Source organism: Gigantopelta aegis, chromosome 9 (genome assembly GCF_016097555.1).
Source record: "Gigantopelta aegis isolate Gae_Host chromosome 9, Gae_host_genome, whole genome shotgun sequence".
NCBI lineage: Eukaryota > Metazoa > Mollusca > Gastropoda > Neomphalida > Peltospiridae > Gigantopelta > Gigantopelta aegis.
In genome coordinates this window covers 61609955-61629489 of record NC_054707.1, presented here as the reverse complement: position 1 = coordinate 61629489, position 19535 = coordinate 61609955, and the positions used below count along the sequence as shown (strand labels likewise).

At 32.2% G+C, this 19535-nt stretch overlaps 1 protein-coding gene across 1 annotated transcript in view; it reads left to right on the top strand.

The window, feature by feature from the left end:
* The first annotated feature begins 210 nt into the window (after positions 1–210).
* LOC121382049 (beta-galactosidase-like) overlaps positions 211–19535 on the top strand; it is a 42479-nt gene continuing 23154 nt past the window's right edge. The window contains exons 1-11 of the mRNA XM_041511524.1: positions 211–342; positions 2508–2674; positions 3322–3472; positions 5087–5150; positions 5670–5764; positions 10702–10885; positions 11382–11437; positions 13601–13722; positions 14201–14241; positions 16957–17075; positions 18530–18604. Of these exons, the coding sequence (XP_041367458.1) occupies positions 280–342; positions 2508–2674; positions 3322–3472; positions 5087–5150; positions 5670–5764; positions 10702–10885; positions 11382–11437; positions 13601–13722; positions 14201–14241; positions 16957–17075; positions 18530–18604 (1137 nt within the window). The 5' untranslated portion in view covers positions 211–279. The remainder of the gene's footprint in view (positions 343–2507; positions 2675–3321; positions 3473–5086; positions 5151–5669; positions 5765–10701; positions 10886–11381; positions 11438–13600; positions 13723–14200; positions 14242–16956; positions 17076–18529; positions 18605–19535) is intronic.

Below are 19535 nucleotides of genomic sequence, written 5' to 3'. Positions count from 1 at the left end.
TCCGCAACCCCCCCCCCCATTTTTTAAAAATAAATAAATAACAAAAATAAAAAATAAAATAATAGTAATAAATTATTACTCGCAAACATCTTACAATACAGCAAACTCAGGAATGTTCCTTTAAAGCAACAGTACTATTTATCAATTATTTTCGTGTCTATTTTATTTGAACAGTATACATCACGATCGACCCTATCATGTGACTTGGTGCTTCGTTTGTCATGTGATCATGCCCTGTAACATTTGTAGTCCATTAAAACGTTTTCTTTTGGTATTAAAATGCTTTGCATGAAGTGGCAAGCTATTTTGGTATACTTTGTTACATGTATCTCTATTACACTGGTAAGTTTGACGTGCCAGTTTTATTTTATTTTGTTTGCAGGTGATAGATTAGTTGAGTTCAGCCAGACCCAGCAGAATTTTTTTCTGCTAGACTGGTTTATGCGCTTCACGGTAAACCAAATGGCCAGGTCGGGAACGAATCAAATAGTTCGCATACGTTAGCGAAACATTTGCTGGCTGAACTTTCGTCTAGACTCGATGACAACACACAAAGGACCGCAACTCTAGACTATAGGTTGCACTATACCAATTAATTTCCGGCTGGGTCGAAGTTCGAGGTGCAGCGAACTTTTGATAGAGAAGTTAACACCACAAGTCCTGTGATTGGTTATAAATGTGAGTGTGTTGGTTGTAAAAAAAAAAAGAGTTTCATCTGGGCTAAAAATGTATGCAATTTTATTTGATGTAGTACCACCGTGTCAAGTAGCCTTGTGCTTGGAACATGTATGGGGTACCTGTAAAAAAAAGTACTCAAATTTTGTGCGAAACTAGGGGTGTTGCAGAAACATCTGGTTACACCGAAAATGATCCATGAAAGGTACCATTTTCTGCAGTTAATACTTTGAGGTAGGGGTTGTAGTACTGATATTTATGGGTCAAAGTTTGGTTGATATATTGCATATAGTATTCTTAAGCACAAACGTTAACATGGTCGCGTATGGGATTTGAATTGTTATAGTCCAACCTAAAGGTCTTTTCTCATTTTGGGTCTCACTACGCAGATGTCATCTGCCATTGAAACCCATGTTAAATTGCCCAACTTCAAATTGAGAACATTTCCGTCTGCGTTTTTTGCTATATGACTGCATCTGGCTGTAGTACCGGTCCGAACAGGTGGTTCATTAACCGATTCACTCTGGCTGTCACTTGCGCTGTATACCCATGTCCCAAAAGGTCGATGCACAATATTACAAAATAACATAGGCAAAATACAGCCAGAAGGCTTACCATTAAATATACATATTGTTTTAATTCTTCACCATTTCCTAGAAGTGAATATGTGAACCATAACATGTGTCACAATTAGGAACTATAGTGATCAATCAACTCTCACCCGGAAGTTATCTGTGTAGTGAGACCTTGGCAAAAACTCGTGGTTGCACTGAACCAAATCAGTCACCTCCGTGTCAAAGTTCGAGACAGAAGGAAAGAAGGAAATGTTTTATTTAATGACGCACTCAACACATGTTATTTATGGTTATATGGCGTTGGATATATGTGGCGTTGGATATTGAGAGAGGAAACCTGCTGTCGCCACTTCATGGGCTACTCTTTTCGATTAGCAGCAAGGTATCTTTTATATGCACCATCCCACAGACAGGATAGTACATACCACAGCCTTTGTTCCACCAGTTGTGGAGCACTGGCTGGGACGAAAAATAGCCCAATTGGTCCACCGACGGGGATCGATCCTAGACCGACCGCGCATCAAACGAATGCTTTACCATGGGCAACGTTCCGCCCCTTAAGTTCGTGACGGTGGCGTGGTGAAGCCATTGGACATAAGGCTGGTAGGTACATAGTTCATCAAGATTAACTTCGAGTGCAAGCACAATGCACACTTGAGGTTAATCTTGATGAACTAGTAGGTACAGGGTTCACAGCCCGGTATTGGCTCCCATCCAGAGCGAGTTTTAATAACTCATTGGGTAAGTGTAAGACCACTAAATCCTCTTCTCTCTTAACAACTAACCCCCTGTCCTGGACAGACAGGCCAGATAGCTGAGGTGTGTGTCCAGGACAGCGTGCTTGAACCTCATTTGGATATAAGCACGAAAATAAGTTCAAATAAAAACCGAGATGTACCGTCAAATATTTATGACCATAAATAATATCTATGTAAGTAATTACAAATAAGAACAGCGATGAGTTACATACAGGGCTGTAGCTAGCGTGGGGTGGGTGGTGGAAAAAATTATAGAAACTTAAAGAAAATTCTCTTCTTAACCGTCTAAGGAGTTTGAGTTTTAGACTCAGTTGCCCCCCCAAATCCACCCCCACCCCCCACCCCCAACAAAAAATCCTAGCTACAACCCTGACATATCAATATAGGCCTATGTATTTTTAAATCTGAAAGTTAATTTACCATACTTTTCCTTTGTGGCTCATAATAACTAATTATTATCTGATCATCTTAAACAATGTGATATTGATGTACTTTTCAGGTAGATGGTGGAACATTCACCATTGATTACGCAGGGAACCAGTTTTTGAAAGATGGCAAACCGTACCGCTACGTGTCTGGGAGTATTCACTACAACTCTATACCCCGCGTCTACTGGGAGGATCGGCTTAACAAAATGTATGCAGCCGGTTTGAACTCCATTACTACGTAAGTTTGACGATTTCATTTTGAAATTTTTTCTTCTTTTTTAAAATTGCATTTCTATGACTGGTATGTCAAGGAAAGGAATATGTGTTCATTACATTCAGGACATTTTACAATATGGCTATTTCTGTATATCTGTCTTTCTGTCCATATGTCTGTCCCACATATAGTTTTGTGGATGTTTTTTGTTAACATTGCTTTGAGATTGAGTAGATATTTTGTGTATAGCTTTATTGTGTACTGTTACAGATCAAGTTCAACTTTCATGGTGGTTTACCCATTTTTGACAGAGTTATGGCCCTTGAACTTTGAATATACAGATATTTATTTTCCAGACCCTTTTTCTTGCAATGCCTCAAGATATTGAGATGGAATTATGTGTACAACTTTATCATGTTCTGTTACAGATTCAGTTTAACTGTCATGTCGATTACCTATTTTTCACAAAATTATGGCCTTTGAACTTAGGATATACAAACAGTTTTTGGGGACATGTATTGTTTTTATATTAGTAATATGCTAAGAATGCTTGGTGTTTTTTTTTACACTTTTCCATAGACAAATTATATATGGTACTGGTACACTTTTCCATGAACAAATAGGCTACATTTGTTATGTATTATCTACAACATTTTCATTTTATTTTATAGATACATTCCATGGAATTATCACAACCCAAGACCAGAAGTTTATGATTTTGATGATAACTTGGATTTTGTCAGCTTCCTCAAGTTGGCTCAAGACATTGGATTCACTGTTGTTCTCAGACCTGGACCCTATGTGGACGCAGGCTGGGATTTTGTAAGACTAACAAACACAACACACTTTTCTGTCTATATGTGACCCCCCCCCACCACTCCAGATATTGTTCATATGGGCCTGAGCCATTGTAAAGCTAATAAATCTATTATTAAAATGCCCCATATTTTCATACACCCATATATATATATACACAGTCAGACCTTGTTACAACGACCGTCGTTACTACAATATTTACACCATCCAACCACAAATTGTCGGGAACAAACGTACATCAGTGTTATTCTGATCATTACACCGTAATTCACACCACCTGATGCCGACAGAACAAATTAGGAACAAACGTGCATCCGACGTCTGAAAACACCTCTTTACAGCGACATTACATAATCACAGATACCGTAGCACGTTGGCAGTACACACACAGCCACTTAGAATCCTTGATTTCGTAGTGAGCCGACTGTTTCACATGCTGTCCGAGCTACCGATGTCTGCGAAATCTGTAGACAGGTATTGCTTTTGCAAATAAGCCTTTAGTTAACCAATTAAAGGATTAACTTCAAACAATAAAATCTTCTATTTTCATGATATTTTATAAACGACACATGTATGTATGTGTATTTGTTATTTTTAATAATAAGTTCAATGCATTCATTATTTAAATGCTATTAAGTCATCAGGTAATATTAATTAGTATTTTTGTTATGATATATATATATATGATTGCATAATAATATACCCAGCTAGTACTTGGCCATAAAATGCTTTGCTCAGTGATGACAAAATGTCATCATGGATTTTCTGATTTAGGACACCCTAAATGACATAAAACCTGTTACCACCTTAAAACATTGTATGTACCCTAATTCAAGGTATAACCCTTATTCTGCCTGACTATTCTTGTTAGTCCTCTAGCTGTCCAACCAGAGGATAGGGCCTCCACGAGTCCAAAATATTGGTCTCGAGTACTTGAGGGTCAAACTCTACTTGGACCTGAGTACCTGACACTTACACTAGATGATTAATGAGACTAAGGAATAAAGTAAAATAACATTATGCATCTTAATTCCAGCACTGAACATGGATGCCAGATCAAGCCATTTTATTGCATGCCACACATTGGACTTGTTTTTCATCCATGTCTTATAGGCCTATAATGTAACTGACAGCAAAGTTCTGTGAACAGACTCTGCCCGTACTCGAGTACTTGTGCAGACCCTACCAGGGGAGACTAACTATATGGTTTTGTTTCCATATTTCTGTCTGTCTGTCAATCTGTCTCACCCATCTGTCCAGACTTTTTTTTACTTTTTTTTTTACAATATCTCAAGAAATTGAGTAACTTTCATGGGGTTTACCCAATTGTAACAGTTATGGCCAGATCAAGTTTGACTTTCATGGGAATTTATTCAAGGAACATAACTCTGTCAGACATTTACCTTAGTTTGACACCCAATAGCCGATATATTTTTCATGCTGGAGTGTGATTAAACATTCATTCATTCATTCATTCATTCATTCATTCATTCATTCATTCATTCATTCTGTCAAAAATTGAATTTATCCATTTTTCACAGAATTATGACCCATGAATTTAGGAGATATGCACATTTAGCAGTACTCTCAGAATGCTTGTTTATTTGTATAATGTTACAGGGTGGACTTCCAGGATGGCTGACAGCACATGCAAAAAACATGGTGGTCAGATCAATGGATCCAGGTAAAATTTTAAATCTTTTATAGTTTATTATACATATTGAATATCTAATCTAAAAGTCAGTCAAGCAATCAGTTGAATATGTTTTAATATCAGTCTTACGTAGTCTTGTTTTCTGAACAAAAATTAATTATTATTTTTTTTGGGGGGGGGGGGGGGGGGGGCATTAAACAATATAATAAATGTATATAAAATGTATACTAAAAATATTACAATTGTTTTCTTTGAAGTACAAAAACATTTAAGCATTGGGTATTCAATGCATTTCATCTTTATCGTGAATAAACTAAGATATTGCATTTGATTTCTTTGTTTATTGTAAGCTATTCTTTAAATGCTTCTTTTTCAGGTCATGTCTGGACAATTTACCATCAACATGTATATATGATAATCTTATAATAAATTCTCTTCTAATTTAAAAAAATATTTGTAGCTGAAAATTCACTAGTTAAAAATTGTCTAAAGTCATGCAATACAACTACACATCTATGACCATGTTATTGTAATAGTCTATGTTGACAGTGTACATTCCTGCTGTGGAGAAATGGTTGAGTGTTCTGATGCCAATGGTCAAACCTCTTCTCTATCAGAATGGTGGACCAATCATTGCCGTGCAGGTAAAAGTGACAGTACTAGCCTACAGTAATGAAATCAGGGCCCCAATCTATGAGTGATCTTAAGGCCCTGAGCTGTGTTCCACAAAGTGATCTTAGCACTACTATCACCGTAAATACCTGTCAGTGTGACCTTAATTTTTTTCTATGAATGACAGCTCGTTCCACAATGCAACGTAGCTTACCATCGTCATAAATTACAGTGAAAATGTACAGTTGGTATGAGACCGTTATAAGCCGCTAATGTAGATGTCAAATGACACTTCATTTGCTACTCTTTTCAGTTAGCAGCAAGGGATCTTTTATATGCACCATCCCACAGACAGGGTAGTACAACCACAACCACAACGAGAAATAGCCCATTGGGCCCACTGACGGGGATTGATCCCAGATTGACTGCTCATTGAGCGAGCACTTTACCACTGGGCTACATCCCACCCATAAACCAACAAAGTTACTTCATGGATGTCTGAAACCAATGAATGTTTCAAAAAGTTGTTAACCAATTTATTATTTAGCTAATCTTTGCAAAGAATATTTTAATCAATAAAGGGGCACTTACAACTACCGTAAGGTTGCTTTGTGGAACGACTGTAAAGTGCCATTTGTAAAACTCACCTTAAGTCACTACAATTAACCTTAGCTACAATTCGTTCATGGAATGAGGCCGAGGATTGTTACTAAATGTGTAAAACATCCTGTTCCATCCTGACCTCGTCTTCATCATCAGCATCTTGTCCCATCCCATTCCTTTCCATCCTGTGTCACCCGATTCTGACCCTTCCTGTCTTATTCTGTTTTTTCTTGTTTAAAAGTCTGGATTAGGTATCAGCCTAAATCCAAGACCTAATGATGTTTTATAACCATTTCAGGTAAGATGCAGTCTTTGGGTAGGGGTGGAGGGGAGGGGTGGGGGGCAATCTGGTACTAATTTCTCACTATGTGGTGGCTAACTGCATTCTTCCAGTATTGTTCATGTTCCTCACTCATATTAATACTAGTATTATAAGTCTATATTTAATACAGGTATTATAATTCTATATTTAATACTGGTATTATAATTCTATATTTAATACCGGTATTATAATTCTATATTTAATACCGGTATTATAATTCTATATTTGATACCGGTATTATAATTCTATATTTAATACCGGTATTATAATTCTATATTTGATACTAGTATGATAATTCTATATTTAATACCGGTATCATAATTCTATATTTAATACTGGTGTTATAATTCTATATTTAATACTGGTATTATAATTCTATATTTGATACTCTATATTTAATACTGGTATTATAATTCTATATTTAATACTGGTATTATAATTCTATATTTAATACTGGTATTATAATTCTATATTTGATACAGGTATTGTAATTCTATATTTAATACTGGTATTATAATTCTATATTTAATACTGGTATTATAATTCTATATTTAATACTGGTATTATAATTCTATATTTGATACAGATATTATAATTCTATATTTAATACTAGTATTATAATTCTATATTTAATACTAGTATTGTAATTCTATATTTAATACTGGTATTATAATTCTATATTTGATACTGGAATTATAATTCTATATTTGATTCTCTGTATTTAATACTGGTGTTATAATTCTATGTTTAATACTGGTATTATAATTCTATATTTGATACAGGTATTATAATTCTATATTTGATACAGGTATTATAATTCTATATTTAATACTGGTATTATAATTCTATATTTGATACAGGTATTGTAATTCTATATTTAATACTAGTATTATAATTCTATATTTAATACTAGTATTGTAATTCTATATTTAATACTAGTATTATAATTCTATATTTAATACTGGTATTATAATTCTATATTTAATACTGGTATTATAATTCTATATTTAATACTGGTATTATAATTCTATATTTGATACAGGTATTATAATTCTATATTTAATACTGGTATTATAATTCTGTATTTAATACTGGTATTATAATTCTATATTTGATACAGGTATTGTAATTCTATATTTAATACTGGTATTATAATTCTATATTTGATACAGGTATTATAATTCTATATTTAATACTAGTATTATAATTATATTTTTAATACTAGTATTATAAATCTATATTTAATACTGGTATTGTAATTCTATATTTAATACTAGTATTATAAATCTATATTTAATACTAGTATTATAAATCTATATTCAATACTAGTATTATAAATCTATATTTAATACTGGTATTGTAATTCTATATTTAATACAGGTATTATAAATCTATATTTAATACTGGTATTGTAATTCTATATTTAATACCAGTATTATAAATCTATATTTAATATTGGTATTGTAATTCTGTATTTAATACTAATATTATAAATCTATATTTAATACTAATATTATAAATCTATACTTAATACTGGTATTGTAATTCTGTATTTAATACTAATATTATAAATCTATATTTAATACTAATATTATAAATCTATATTTAATACTGGTATTGTAATTCTATATTTAATACTAATATAGTCGAATCCACTTATTGCATATCTTTAATACCAGTATTATAAATCTATGTTTAATACTACTATAATTATAATTCTATATTTAATACTAATATTATAATTCTATATTTAATACTAATATTATTATTTTAAATAACGACTGTAAAATGCCATTTGTAAAACTCACCTTAAGTCACTACAATTAACCTTAGCTACAATTCGTTCATGGAATGAGGCCGAGGATTGTTACTAAATGTGTAAAACATCCTGTTCCATCCTGACCTCGTCTTCATCATCAGCATCTTGTCCCATCCCATTCCTTTCCATCCTGTGTCACCCGATTCTGACCCTTCCTGTCTTATTCTGTTTTTTCTTGTTTAAAAGTCTGGATTAGGTATCAGCCTAAATCCAAGACCTAATGATGTTTTATAACCATTTCAGGTAAGATGCAGTCTTTGGGTAGGGGTGGAGGGGAGGGGTGGGGGGCAATCTGGTACTAATTTCTCACTATGTGGTGGCTAACTGCATTCTTCCAGTATTGTTCATGTTCCTCACTCATATTAATACTAGTATTATAAGTCTATATTTAATACAGGTATTATAATTCTATATTTAATACTGGTATTATAATTCTATATTTAATACCGGTATTATAATTCTATATTTAATACCGGTATTATAATTCTATATTTGATACCGGTATTATAATTCTATATTTAATACCGGTATTATAATTCTATATTTGATACTAGTATGATAATTCTATATTTAATACCGGTATCATAATTCTATATTTAATACTGGTGTTATAATTCTATATTTAATACTGGTATTATAATTCTATATTTGATACTCTATATTTAATACTGGTATTATAATTCTATATTTAATACTGGTATTATAATTCTATATTTAATACTGGTATTATAATTCTATATTTGATACAGGTATTGTAATTCTATATTTAATACTGGTATTATAATTCTATATTTAATACTGGTATTATAATTCTATATTTAATACTGGTATTATAATTCTATATTTGATACAGATATTATAATTCTATATTTAATACTAGTATTATAATTCTATATTTAATACTAGTATTGTAATTCTATATTTAATACTGGTATTATAATTCTATATTTGATACTGGAATTATAATTCTATATTTGATTCTCTGTATTTAATACTGGTGTTATAATTCTATGTTTAATACTGGTATTATAATTCTATATTTGATACAGGTATTATAATTCTATATTTGATACAGGTATTATAATTCTATATTTAATACTGGTATTATAATTCTATATTTGATACAGGTATTGTAATTCTATATTTAATACTAGTATTATAATTCTATATTTAATACTAGTATTGTAATTCTATATTTAATACTGGTATTATAATTCTATATTTAATACTGGTATTATAATTCTATATTTAATACTGGTATTATAATTCTATATTTAATACTGGTATTATAATTCTATATTTAATACTGGTATTATAATTCTATATTTGATACAGGTATTATAATTCTATATTTAATACTGGTATTATAATTCTGTATTTAATACTGGTATTATAATTCTATATTTGATACAGGTATTGTAATTCTATATTTAATACTGGTATTATAATTCTATATTTGATACAGGTATTATAATTCTATATTTAATACTAGTATTATAATTATATTTTTAATACTAGTATTATAAATCTATATTTAATACTGGTATTGTAATTCTATATTTAATACAGGTATTATAAATCTATATTTAATACTGGTATTGTAATTCTATATTTAATACCAGTATTATAAATCTATATTTAATATTGGTATTGTAATTCTGTATTTAATACTAATATTATAAATCTATATTTAATACTAATATTATAAATCTATACTTAATACTGGTATTGTAATTCTGTATTTAATACTAATATTATAAATCTATATTTAATACTAATATTATAAATCTATATTTAATACTGGTATTGTAATTCTATATTTAATACTAATATAGTCGAATCCACTTATTGCATATCTTTAATACCAGTATTATAAATCTATGTTTAATACTACTATAATTATAATTCTATATTTAATACTAATATTATAATTCTATATTTAATACTAATATTATTATTTTAAATAATCCCTCCCCAACTCCCATCACTTTCAAAAAATATTTTTCATAAAAAAAAAATACTAAGTAAACAAATAGATTGTTTATTTGATATGAATGCAGGTAGAAAATTAATAAATAAAGAACGAACGAACGAACGAACGAACGAACGAACGAACCAACAAACAAACAAACAAACAAACAAACAAACAAACAAACAAACAAACAAAAATGGTATTTTTAGGCCATTCATATAGTATTTTCTATTTTTATTGGTTGTAACTACAGGTAGAAAACGAATATGGCAGCTACTCTGCGTGCGATTTCAACTACATGAGATACTTGAAAAAGACACTCCGGGAATACCTGGGAAACGACATTGTTTTGTTTACTGTCGACGGAGGGGCCGACTGGTACTTGAAGTGTGGAACTCTTGAGGGTCTCTACGCCACAATAGATTTTTCTCCCACCAGTAAACCATTTTATTTACTTTTTATTTTTATGTTGTTTATAGCTCTGGTTACACACCTCAGCTGTTTTGATTGTCTTTACAAGACACAGTTTATTAGTTAACAAGAAACCAGCAGAGAGATAATTAAGAGTTGTTGTCCATGTGATCAGCTTTTGGCACAAAACAAAAGTCAATTCTGTTGTTATTAATAGCAGTTTTTTGGGGTTTTTGTGTATGTACTGTATGTACAAAGCCAACATATTATCTAATCTTAAAATAAATACTGCATTTTTGATAATTTAATCCATCCATTTATCCACCATCCATCTATAATTCCATCTGTAAGTCATCCATTCATCAGTCCATCCAATCATCCATTCATACATCCAAATCCATCCATCCATCCATCAATGTATCCATACATCCATCTATTCATTCATACATCCACCTTTTGTATTTCTTTCTATGTGAGAGCCTTTGATGTCTTGTTTTGTAAATCTATTGATTATATTTTCAGTGAATGCCACCAAGGCATTTGAGCCTCAGAGGAGATGGGAGCCTCATGGCCCTTCTGTAAGTTTGTTGTACTGTGCAATTGTGATAAATGTAATTCTATTCTTAAAGACATAGTATTATCACAGATTTACAGGACCGTATTACTCAAAAAATGGAATATAAGCAGCTAAATAGTTCAGGCTTTCTTACAGTGAAGATAAAACTTTCTACAGTGAGGATAACACATTTTAGAGTGAAATTTTCACTCTAAAATGTTTTATCATCACTGAGTGACTGACAACACTTTTATTTCACTGATATTTTAAGGTATTTCACTAAATGTCATATAATAAAAATGAAAATTACATTCATTTGGGATGCCAAACCTTACTGTTATTATTTAATTGTACCATGATTGAGGGAAATCCATGTCAACCCTCTTGGCAATTTCCATTTTTGAATCTTGGAAACAAAGACTTGGAATCAACTTGGTCACATTGTATTTGTGAGATATTTTAACTATTTTTGTAATGATGACTGAGTGTAAAGTAAATATTTGGGTAGTCATCGAACACAACAGTATCAATGAATTCAATTAAAAAAACCCCTTAAAATCTTCTTTTTTTTGTGAATGCAAATAAGTGCTGTCATTTTTTATTGGTAATATTACCAAGCTGAATATACCGTAGCTGTCAGACGGTTCAAGCAGACAGGAATGGCGACTACCTAACATGAGACTAGCACACCTTCAGGTACACTTCAAAAATGCAAAAATTCCTAAACCATAGTAAATACTAATATATATATATAATTACCCATGAAGTAATAGCATATTTTACATAATAATGAATTTTACAGGGTAAAAAAATCAATGTGGTAATCTAAAGGCATTTAAAAATAATTATATACAGAACAGAAAGCAGAATCTTTCTTAAAAATTACAGTTTATTTTGTTTAAAGGCATATTGTCACAGACCACTGAGCTATTAAATGGCCTTAGAAAGCATTATGTGAAACTTTGTCCCTAAATGTACTTTTGTCAACTATCTAAGTAACCATCATACTCCACTTATTAATGATATTTTGTAAAAAATAATTGAATTATGGCAGTGGTCCATAATTTAAAAATTAATATTGCCAAGAGGATTGACATGGATTTCACTCCATCATGGTTTAGTTAAGGTGATTCAATAGCCAGATTTGGTTTCCAAACATTGATAATTTTCATTTATTATCCTCTTTTGGAGAAATAAGGTCCTTAAATCTGTGACAGTATGCCTTTAATGACACTTAGAACACATTGATTTATTAGTCATTGTTTATTGGATGTCAAACATTTGGTAATTTTTACCTATAGTCTTAGAGAGGAAACTTGCTACATTTTTTCATAAATAGCAAGGGATATTTATATGCACAATCCCACATACAGGATAGCACATACCATGGCCTTTGATATACCAGTCATAGGGCATTGGCTGGAACGAGAAATAGCCAGATGGAAGAACATAACTTAAAGGTAGAAATTGAATCCAAAATAATATTGTTTTCTTTGGTCTTGCAGCTACAAACTTTTTAATCTTATTTATTACCCCAGTGGTCACTCATAACAGGGAAAATATTTACAATATTTTCTCAGTGAGAAATAATCTGCATTGAACTAACGGACAATACTATTGGACAATTTGACGCTTACAAACCAATGACCATGTCGGTACTAAATATGAAGTCATCACGATTTGACAAACACACAAAATGACGTCATGTAGTTGAAAGAGTTTGTGTTTACGACTCTGTTTTTTTGTGTTACATTTATAACAAAATTTTATTTTAATGCAATTCCTTATAACTTTTGTAGCAGAATAAAGAATACTTTTGTTGTTGAAAATTATCTATGAACGTGATTAAATTACAAAGTTATAGCAATTCTCAGAACAGTGCGTAAAGTGGTTTACCTCATTTCTATACAGATTGGCCTTCGTGCATGTGCGTCGAAAATAAAGGCTTTTAGAGAAAAAGTAGCTGAGGTAATAAATAGAATAACGAACTCAGTACCAGTTATTATGAAATTTATGTCCCTCGTGAAATAATTTCCATTTGTCACTTGCTAAAGCTTGTGACAACTGAAAATTATTTCACTCGGGACATAAATTTGATAATAACTGGTAACTTGTTTATTATCATCTATATATATATTGCATATCTTTGTTGAATAACAATCTGTTGTTGTATTATTTGTCACAGGTTTGTAATGAGTTTTACACAGGAATAATTGACTACTGGGGTGAACCGTGGCACCATTCTGATTGGAGACCTATAGCAAAGAGTCTTGATATTCTTCTTGCCTATAATGCTAGTGTTAGCATGTGAGTCCCATTATGTTCATAGACCTGCCTGTCATTGTGACCTTTGAAGTTTGTATAAACACTGTCTGGGATCCACACATGATCTTGCTACTGTCATGGCGACACATCTTGCTAAATGTCTTGGTACCATAACTGAACTATGGTAATTGAATTGTTTTAAACTGATGCTTTGAAGTTATTTAACTGACAATTAAGCAATATTGGTACCATGACTGAACTATGGTAATAAAATATTTTAAACAGATACTTTAAAGTTATTTAATTGACAATTAAGGAATATTGTATATTCGTTTTAAAAAAAACCCAAAACAAATTACATGCAATATTTTATAGTTTATAAAAACATGTAATTTTATTTTAGGAATCGATGGAAGATCATCTGCAAGTTACCATACCATTTTAGAAATTTCCAAATACCAAATGAATAAGGCAAAAAAATAAAGGAAACATCTAAATAAACAATTCTTTTTATTTACAGATATATGTTTGCAGGAGGAACAAATTTTGGTTACTGGCCAGGTTAGTCGCAGAATGAATATTTGAGAACAAAAAAGAGTAGGGTTGTTTGATTTTGTTATTCATAAGTTCATAGCTTCAAAAAGTGTCTTTTGTTTAATAACACCACCACTTTATAGCTTCAAGACAATATATTAAGCAGAAACATTTTGAGTTGTTGCATACATATTGCATGTCACATCCTATTCTGTGCATCTGCATGATAATGATGCCTTTCAGAAAGAATTTGATAATGACAATCCCTTTAAAATCTCAGAGAGCTAAAGTGATAACTTTTCCCAGAAGAGAAAAAGTTTCTGTGGGATGGGTCCCTAGCATGTTAAGAGTGTTGATTAAAAGAAGGTAGAACTTCACTATTCATGTTAAGTGTTGATTAAAAGAAGGTAGAACTTCACTATTCATGTTAAGTGTTGATTAAAAGAAGGTAGAACTTCACTATTCATGCAATTTCAGACCAACAACGATTAACAATATGTCAAATTGTTACACAAGAAAAAACTTTAACATTATCATTTTGACACCACAACTGGTATATCAAAGGCCGTGGTATGTACTATCTTGTCTGGAATGGTGCATATTAAAGATCCCTTGTTACTGATGGAAAAATGTATCAGGTTACCTCTCTAAGACTAAATGTAAAAATTACTAGCCAGTTATTAATAAATCAATGTGCTTTAGTGGTGTCGTTAAACCAATCAAACTTAAATTTGTTCATCATTTTGATTCACAAAACCACAAAGGGAACACCCTGGCTCACCCCATCCAAAAACAATGAAAACAGTATTTGTGCCTAGAATGGTGATAATAGCTGAATGTATTGAACTCAAACTGCATTGTATTTACAATGTGCAAAGCAGTACCGTTAATTCTGCAGTCAGAAAGTAGCACATGTTCAACATTTTAATAGTGTTCACAGGTTGATGCCATTTACTCTGTAGTACGATATGTTCAACATTTTAAAAGTGTTCATAGGTTGATGCCATTTACTCTGTAGTAGCACATGTTCAACATTTTAAAAGTGTTCACAGGTTGATGCCATTTACTCTGTAGTGGTCACATCATCATATAATTTAAAGGGACAGACCCTAGTTTTTAAACAATAAGGCATATTTTTCACTATTAGAGCCGTTTATGATCACTGAAATCAAACTTTATTTATATTCTATTGTTTATATTATCCATTTCCATACAACTGAAGTTTTTCTGGTCATCCTGGTGTTTCTAATACCACAAAATGCATTTAAAAAAAAATGCACATGCATCTGAGAAGTAACAGTTATGGAGTCGAGTTTTAGTCTCTTTTTAACGGTATTTCACCATTTCAACTTTACAGACTCTGGTTTCACTCTCTTGTAACGTTATCCAAATGTGTTACAGGTTTGTAACTTAACCAAACTCAGTGTCCATTTTTACGGGTTGAAACTAGGGTCTGCACCTTTAAAGAATCATATCTTTCAGATGAAGATATTTGATCAACGCACTCAATTTGGTATCATCATTATTGAAACAGTTGACAAGGTACAATGTTTGCCAGAAAAGGCGAGTCATTCCTCCCACTCTCCTCCATACTCACCTGTAAATGTTTTAGGAGAGTGACCAATTGATTTCCTTGTAATAAAATTTAATTAAAAAATTAGTTCCACTGGTTAATTACCTGTGGATCTAACAGCAACCCGTCGGAGCTCATGTCCAGTTGACCTTTCATTCAATCAATCAAAACCTTACTGGCAAAATCATCCTAGTGATTTGAAAAGATTTTGAAAACATTCTGGATTATGCCGAGGGTATACGAAATGATTCGGGTGAATTACGAAGTATGCCGGAAACTAATTTCAATATAAAATTTTATATAAAATTTGTTTCAAGATGACAAAAAAAACCTGTGATGGTATAGCCATAAAATCTGTTTATATTAGTATACAATCCAGAGTTTATTACTGCACTTTTCCCCCTGTTTTTTAATATTGAAATAGACCAACAAGTTCGCCTATTGCGTAAATAGTCTTGCACAATATTTTTAGAATTTGTATGCTCCTGAATAACGCTATAAAAGGCAAAGTGTAATTGGTCGATATTTAAATTGTTATTTATAGATGAAATGTCACCTGGACATGGAAGTCCACGCAATGCTGTTAGATCTACTGGTAGACCAGTAGAGCTAATTTTAATCAGATTGATCACTTGCCTAGCACCAGTTTGAATGATCTGCAGCTTGCCTTGACTTTGCTTATGGTGAAGACTGAGGTTTGGTTCTTTAAAATTACTTAAAGAATTAAAATATCATATATAAAAGTGTGTAATGTTGTCAAATCTGCATTGAACAATGGTATTATTAGTTGATCACTGGCCTCGGTGGCGCAGTGGTTAAGCCATCAGACTACAGGCTTGTAGGTACAGGGTTCACAGCCCGGTATCGGCTCCCACCCAGAGCAAGTTCTTAAAGACTTTTTGTGGATGGTGATGGGTAGGTGTAAGGCCACTACACCCTCTTCTGTCTCACTAACCACTAACCAACTAACCCACTGTCTTGGACAGACAGTCCAGATAGCTGAGGTATGTGCCCAGGACAGCATGCTTGAACCTTGATTGGATATAAGCATGAAAATAAGTTGAAATGAATCAATTAGTTGATCACAAGTCTTAATCTGTGAAATATTGTTAGGCTACAGATGTTTTGAAAGTTTCATGCTGTGAATATTTCCCCCCTGTTTTTTTCAGGAATCTTACTAGGAAAACCATTGAAGATAGTGGTTACAAGTTATGATCATGATTCTCCAATTACAGAGGCCGGAGATACTACAGAAAAATATTTTCAATTGAGCAAGGTTATTAAAAAGGTATTGTAAAACCCTCAGTTTCGTTTTCTTTCTTTTTGTGGATGGTGGGATGGTATGGTGGTTATTTGATAATTTAGATACTACAGAAAAATATTTTCAATTGAGCAAGGTTATTAAACAGGTATTGTAAAACCCTCAGTTTCGTTTTCTTTCTTTTTGTGGATGGTGGGATGGTATGGTGGTTATTTGATAATTTATACTATTTGTTTCCTTTTCATAAGGAGGTGGAGATGAAATTATATATTTTTTGGCAAGTAAAATAAAAATCACTGTTGTTCACTAAACATCTACCTTTAAAAGGTTGTTATTCGGCATCAGTTTCTCATAATTACATTTATTAAGTAAACTATTATTAATGTGACTATAAACAAACATTTGCATGTATACTCTGTCTCAGCTGCTGTAGCTTGAGTTTTCTTTTGAGTTAGCAAGAACACTGTGTCAAGATCAAAGGATGTGTGCCCCTCTCCCCCCCCCCCCCCCCCCAAGAAAAAGATTGTATGACCATTTCAAAGTTGGGTTGCCATATATCATGGATTCTGTGGATAGATTGACCCCATATTTTGTCCCAAAATCTCTGGTACAAAAAGTTTGGTACAATGTATAAGCTGACTCAATTTTTCAACGGGATTATCGTGATAATGTCTTTCTGTTTATGAGCATTCATTTTGGTGAACTGATCAAAGTACAAAATTAATAACTGGAGGAAAAATTGCCGAAGCAAACCCAGACTTGTCAGTGTCATGGGAAAAATAAAATAAATCTGGGGAAATTCCAGACGAGGTAAGCGCCTTGTCTGCCTCATGCTGGCTGCACCAATGAATAAGTATTGTGTTGTTCTTATATTTTTAAAACAGACCAGCAGGGACACTGAGGTAGGAAAAAGCCTGATAATTTTGGAAAGTAATAATTTAAATTTTTGGGCGCAATTTGCATAATTTTTGTTAATAAAATACACTGAAAGCACACCAGTTAGATTTGTTGTTGTGAAAAAGATATGAGAAGAAAAAAAACCTGATTTTAGATGACTGGCTGTATTCTGGGAGGCAATAATTAACCCCCAAACTGTATACAAGGGTTACGATCATTGTGTTTTTTATAGTAACCTCACACAGGTGATAGCAATAAAATAAAAAATTGTGTAGTGTGCTTTCAGTGGAGTTTAGTATAGTAATACATACCACATAATAGCAATAAATGAAATGAAGTTAAAAACAGACTGGCTATAAGTGAACCAAATATAAAACTAGAGCCACATAATAGCAATACGTGCCACATAATAGCAATACGTGCCACATCACTGTAATAGGGAAAGGTTTGTGTGGTTTTGACAAGTATTTTTGAGGAAGGTGGCCTCAGCATTACAAAATGTTATTTGAGAGAATAGGTGTTGTATGAAAATGTGCAAGGTTTTGCATTACGGTATGTTAAAAATATTTTTTGTTTTTATTCAGTATACAAGTAATAAACCCATGCCAGTTCCACCAAATGTCACCAAAGTTGCGTATGGATCAGTTACTTTAACTAAGGTGAGATGTTTTGTGACTTCAGTATTAGAGTTAACGGAAAGGGAAAGGGGAGGTAAATGTGGAGTGGAGTATCTATTGATATGAGCTTCATTAAAGGTGCAGACCCTAGTTTCAGCTCGTGAAAATGGACACTAAGTTTAGTTAAATCTACAAACCTGTAACATATCTGGATAAAATTATAACTGAGTGAAACAAGAGTCTGTGACATTGACACAGTGAAATACCCTTAAACATAGATTAGAACTCGACTCCATAACCATTTCTTCTCAGACGCATGTGTGTTTTTAAAAATATAAAACATGCATTTTGTGATGTTAAAAACACCAGGATGACCAGGAAACAAAACATTTGCTTTGTTTAACGAGACCACTAGAGTACATTGATGTATTAATCATTGGCTATTGAATGTTAAACATTTGGTCATTTTGACATCATCTTAGAGAGGAAACCTGATACATTTTTCCATTAGTGTGTCATGTCATAGGGTTTTATGTGCACATTCAGAGCAAGCTGACAGGAAAAGTGTTTCCATTAGTAGCAAGGAATCTTTTATATGCACCTTCCCATAGACAAGATAACACATACCACAAGCTTTGATATACCAGTCGTGGCGCACTGGCACCAGGAAACACTTCAGATGTATAGAAATGGATAATCTAAACAATAAAATCTTAGTAAAGACAGATTTCAGTTATCAAAAATGGTTTTAATAGTGAAAAATATGCCTTAGTGTTTAAAAACTAAGGTCTGTCACTTCAATATGTAAAAGAAATATTCAAGTAAGATAAAACATTCACGGACTTCTGCTGAATTGAGCATGATGGAAATCAGTTGTGGAATGCTTTTCTGATGTACAGTGGTATACAAATATTACAGGTAGGGTTTTTAAAATTTTGAATAAAATCCATTATCTCTTAAAGGAGGGACAATC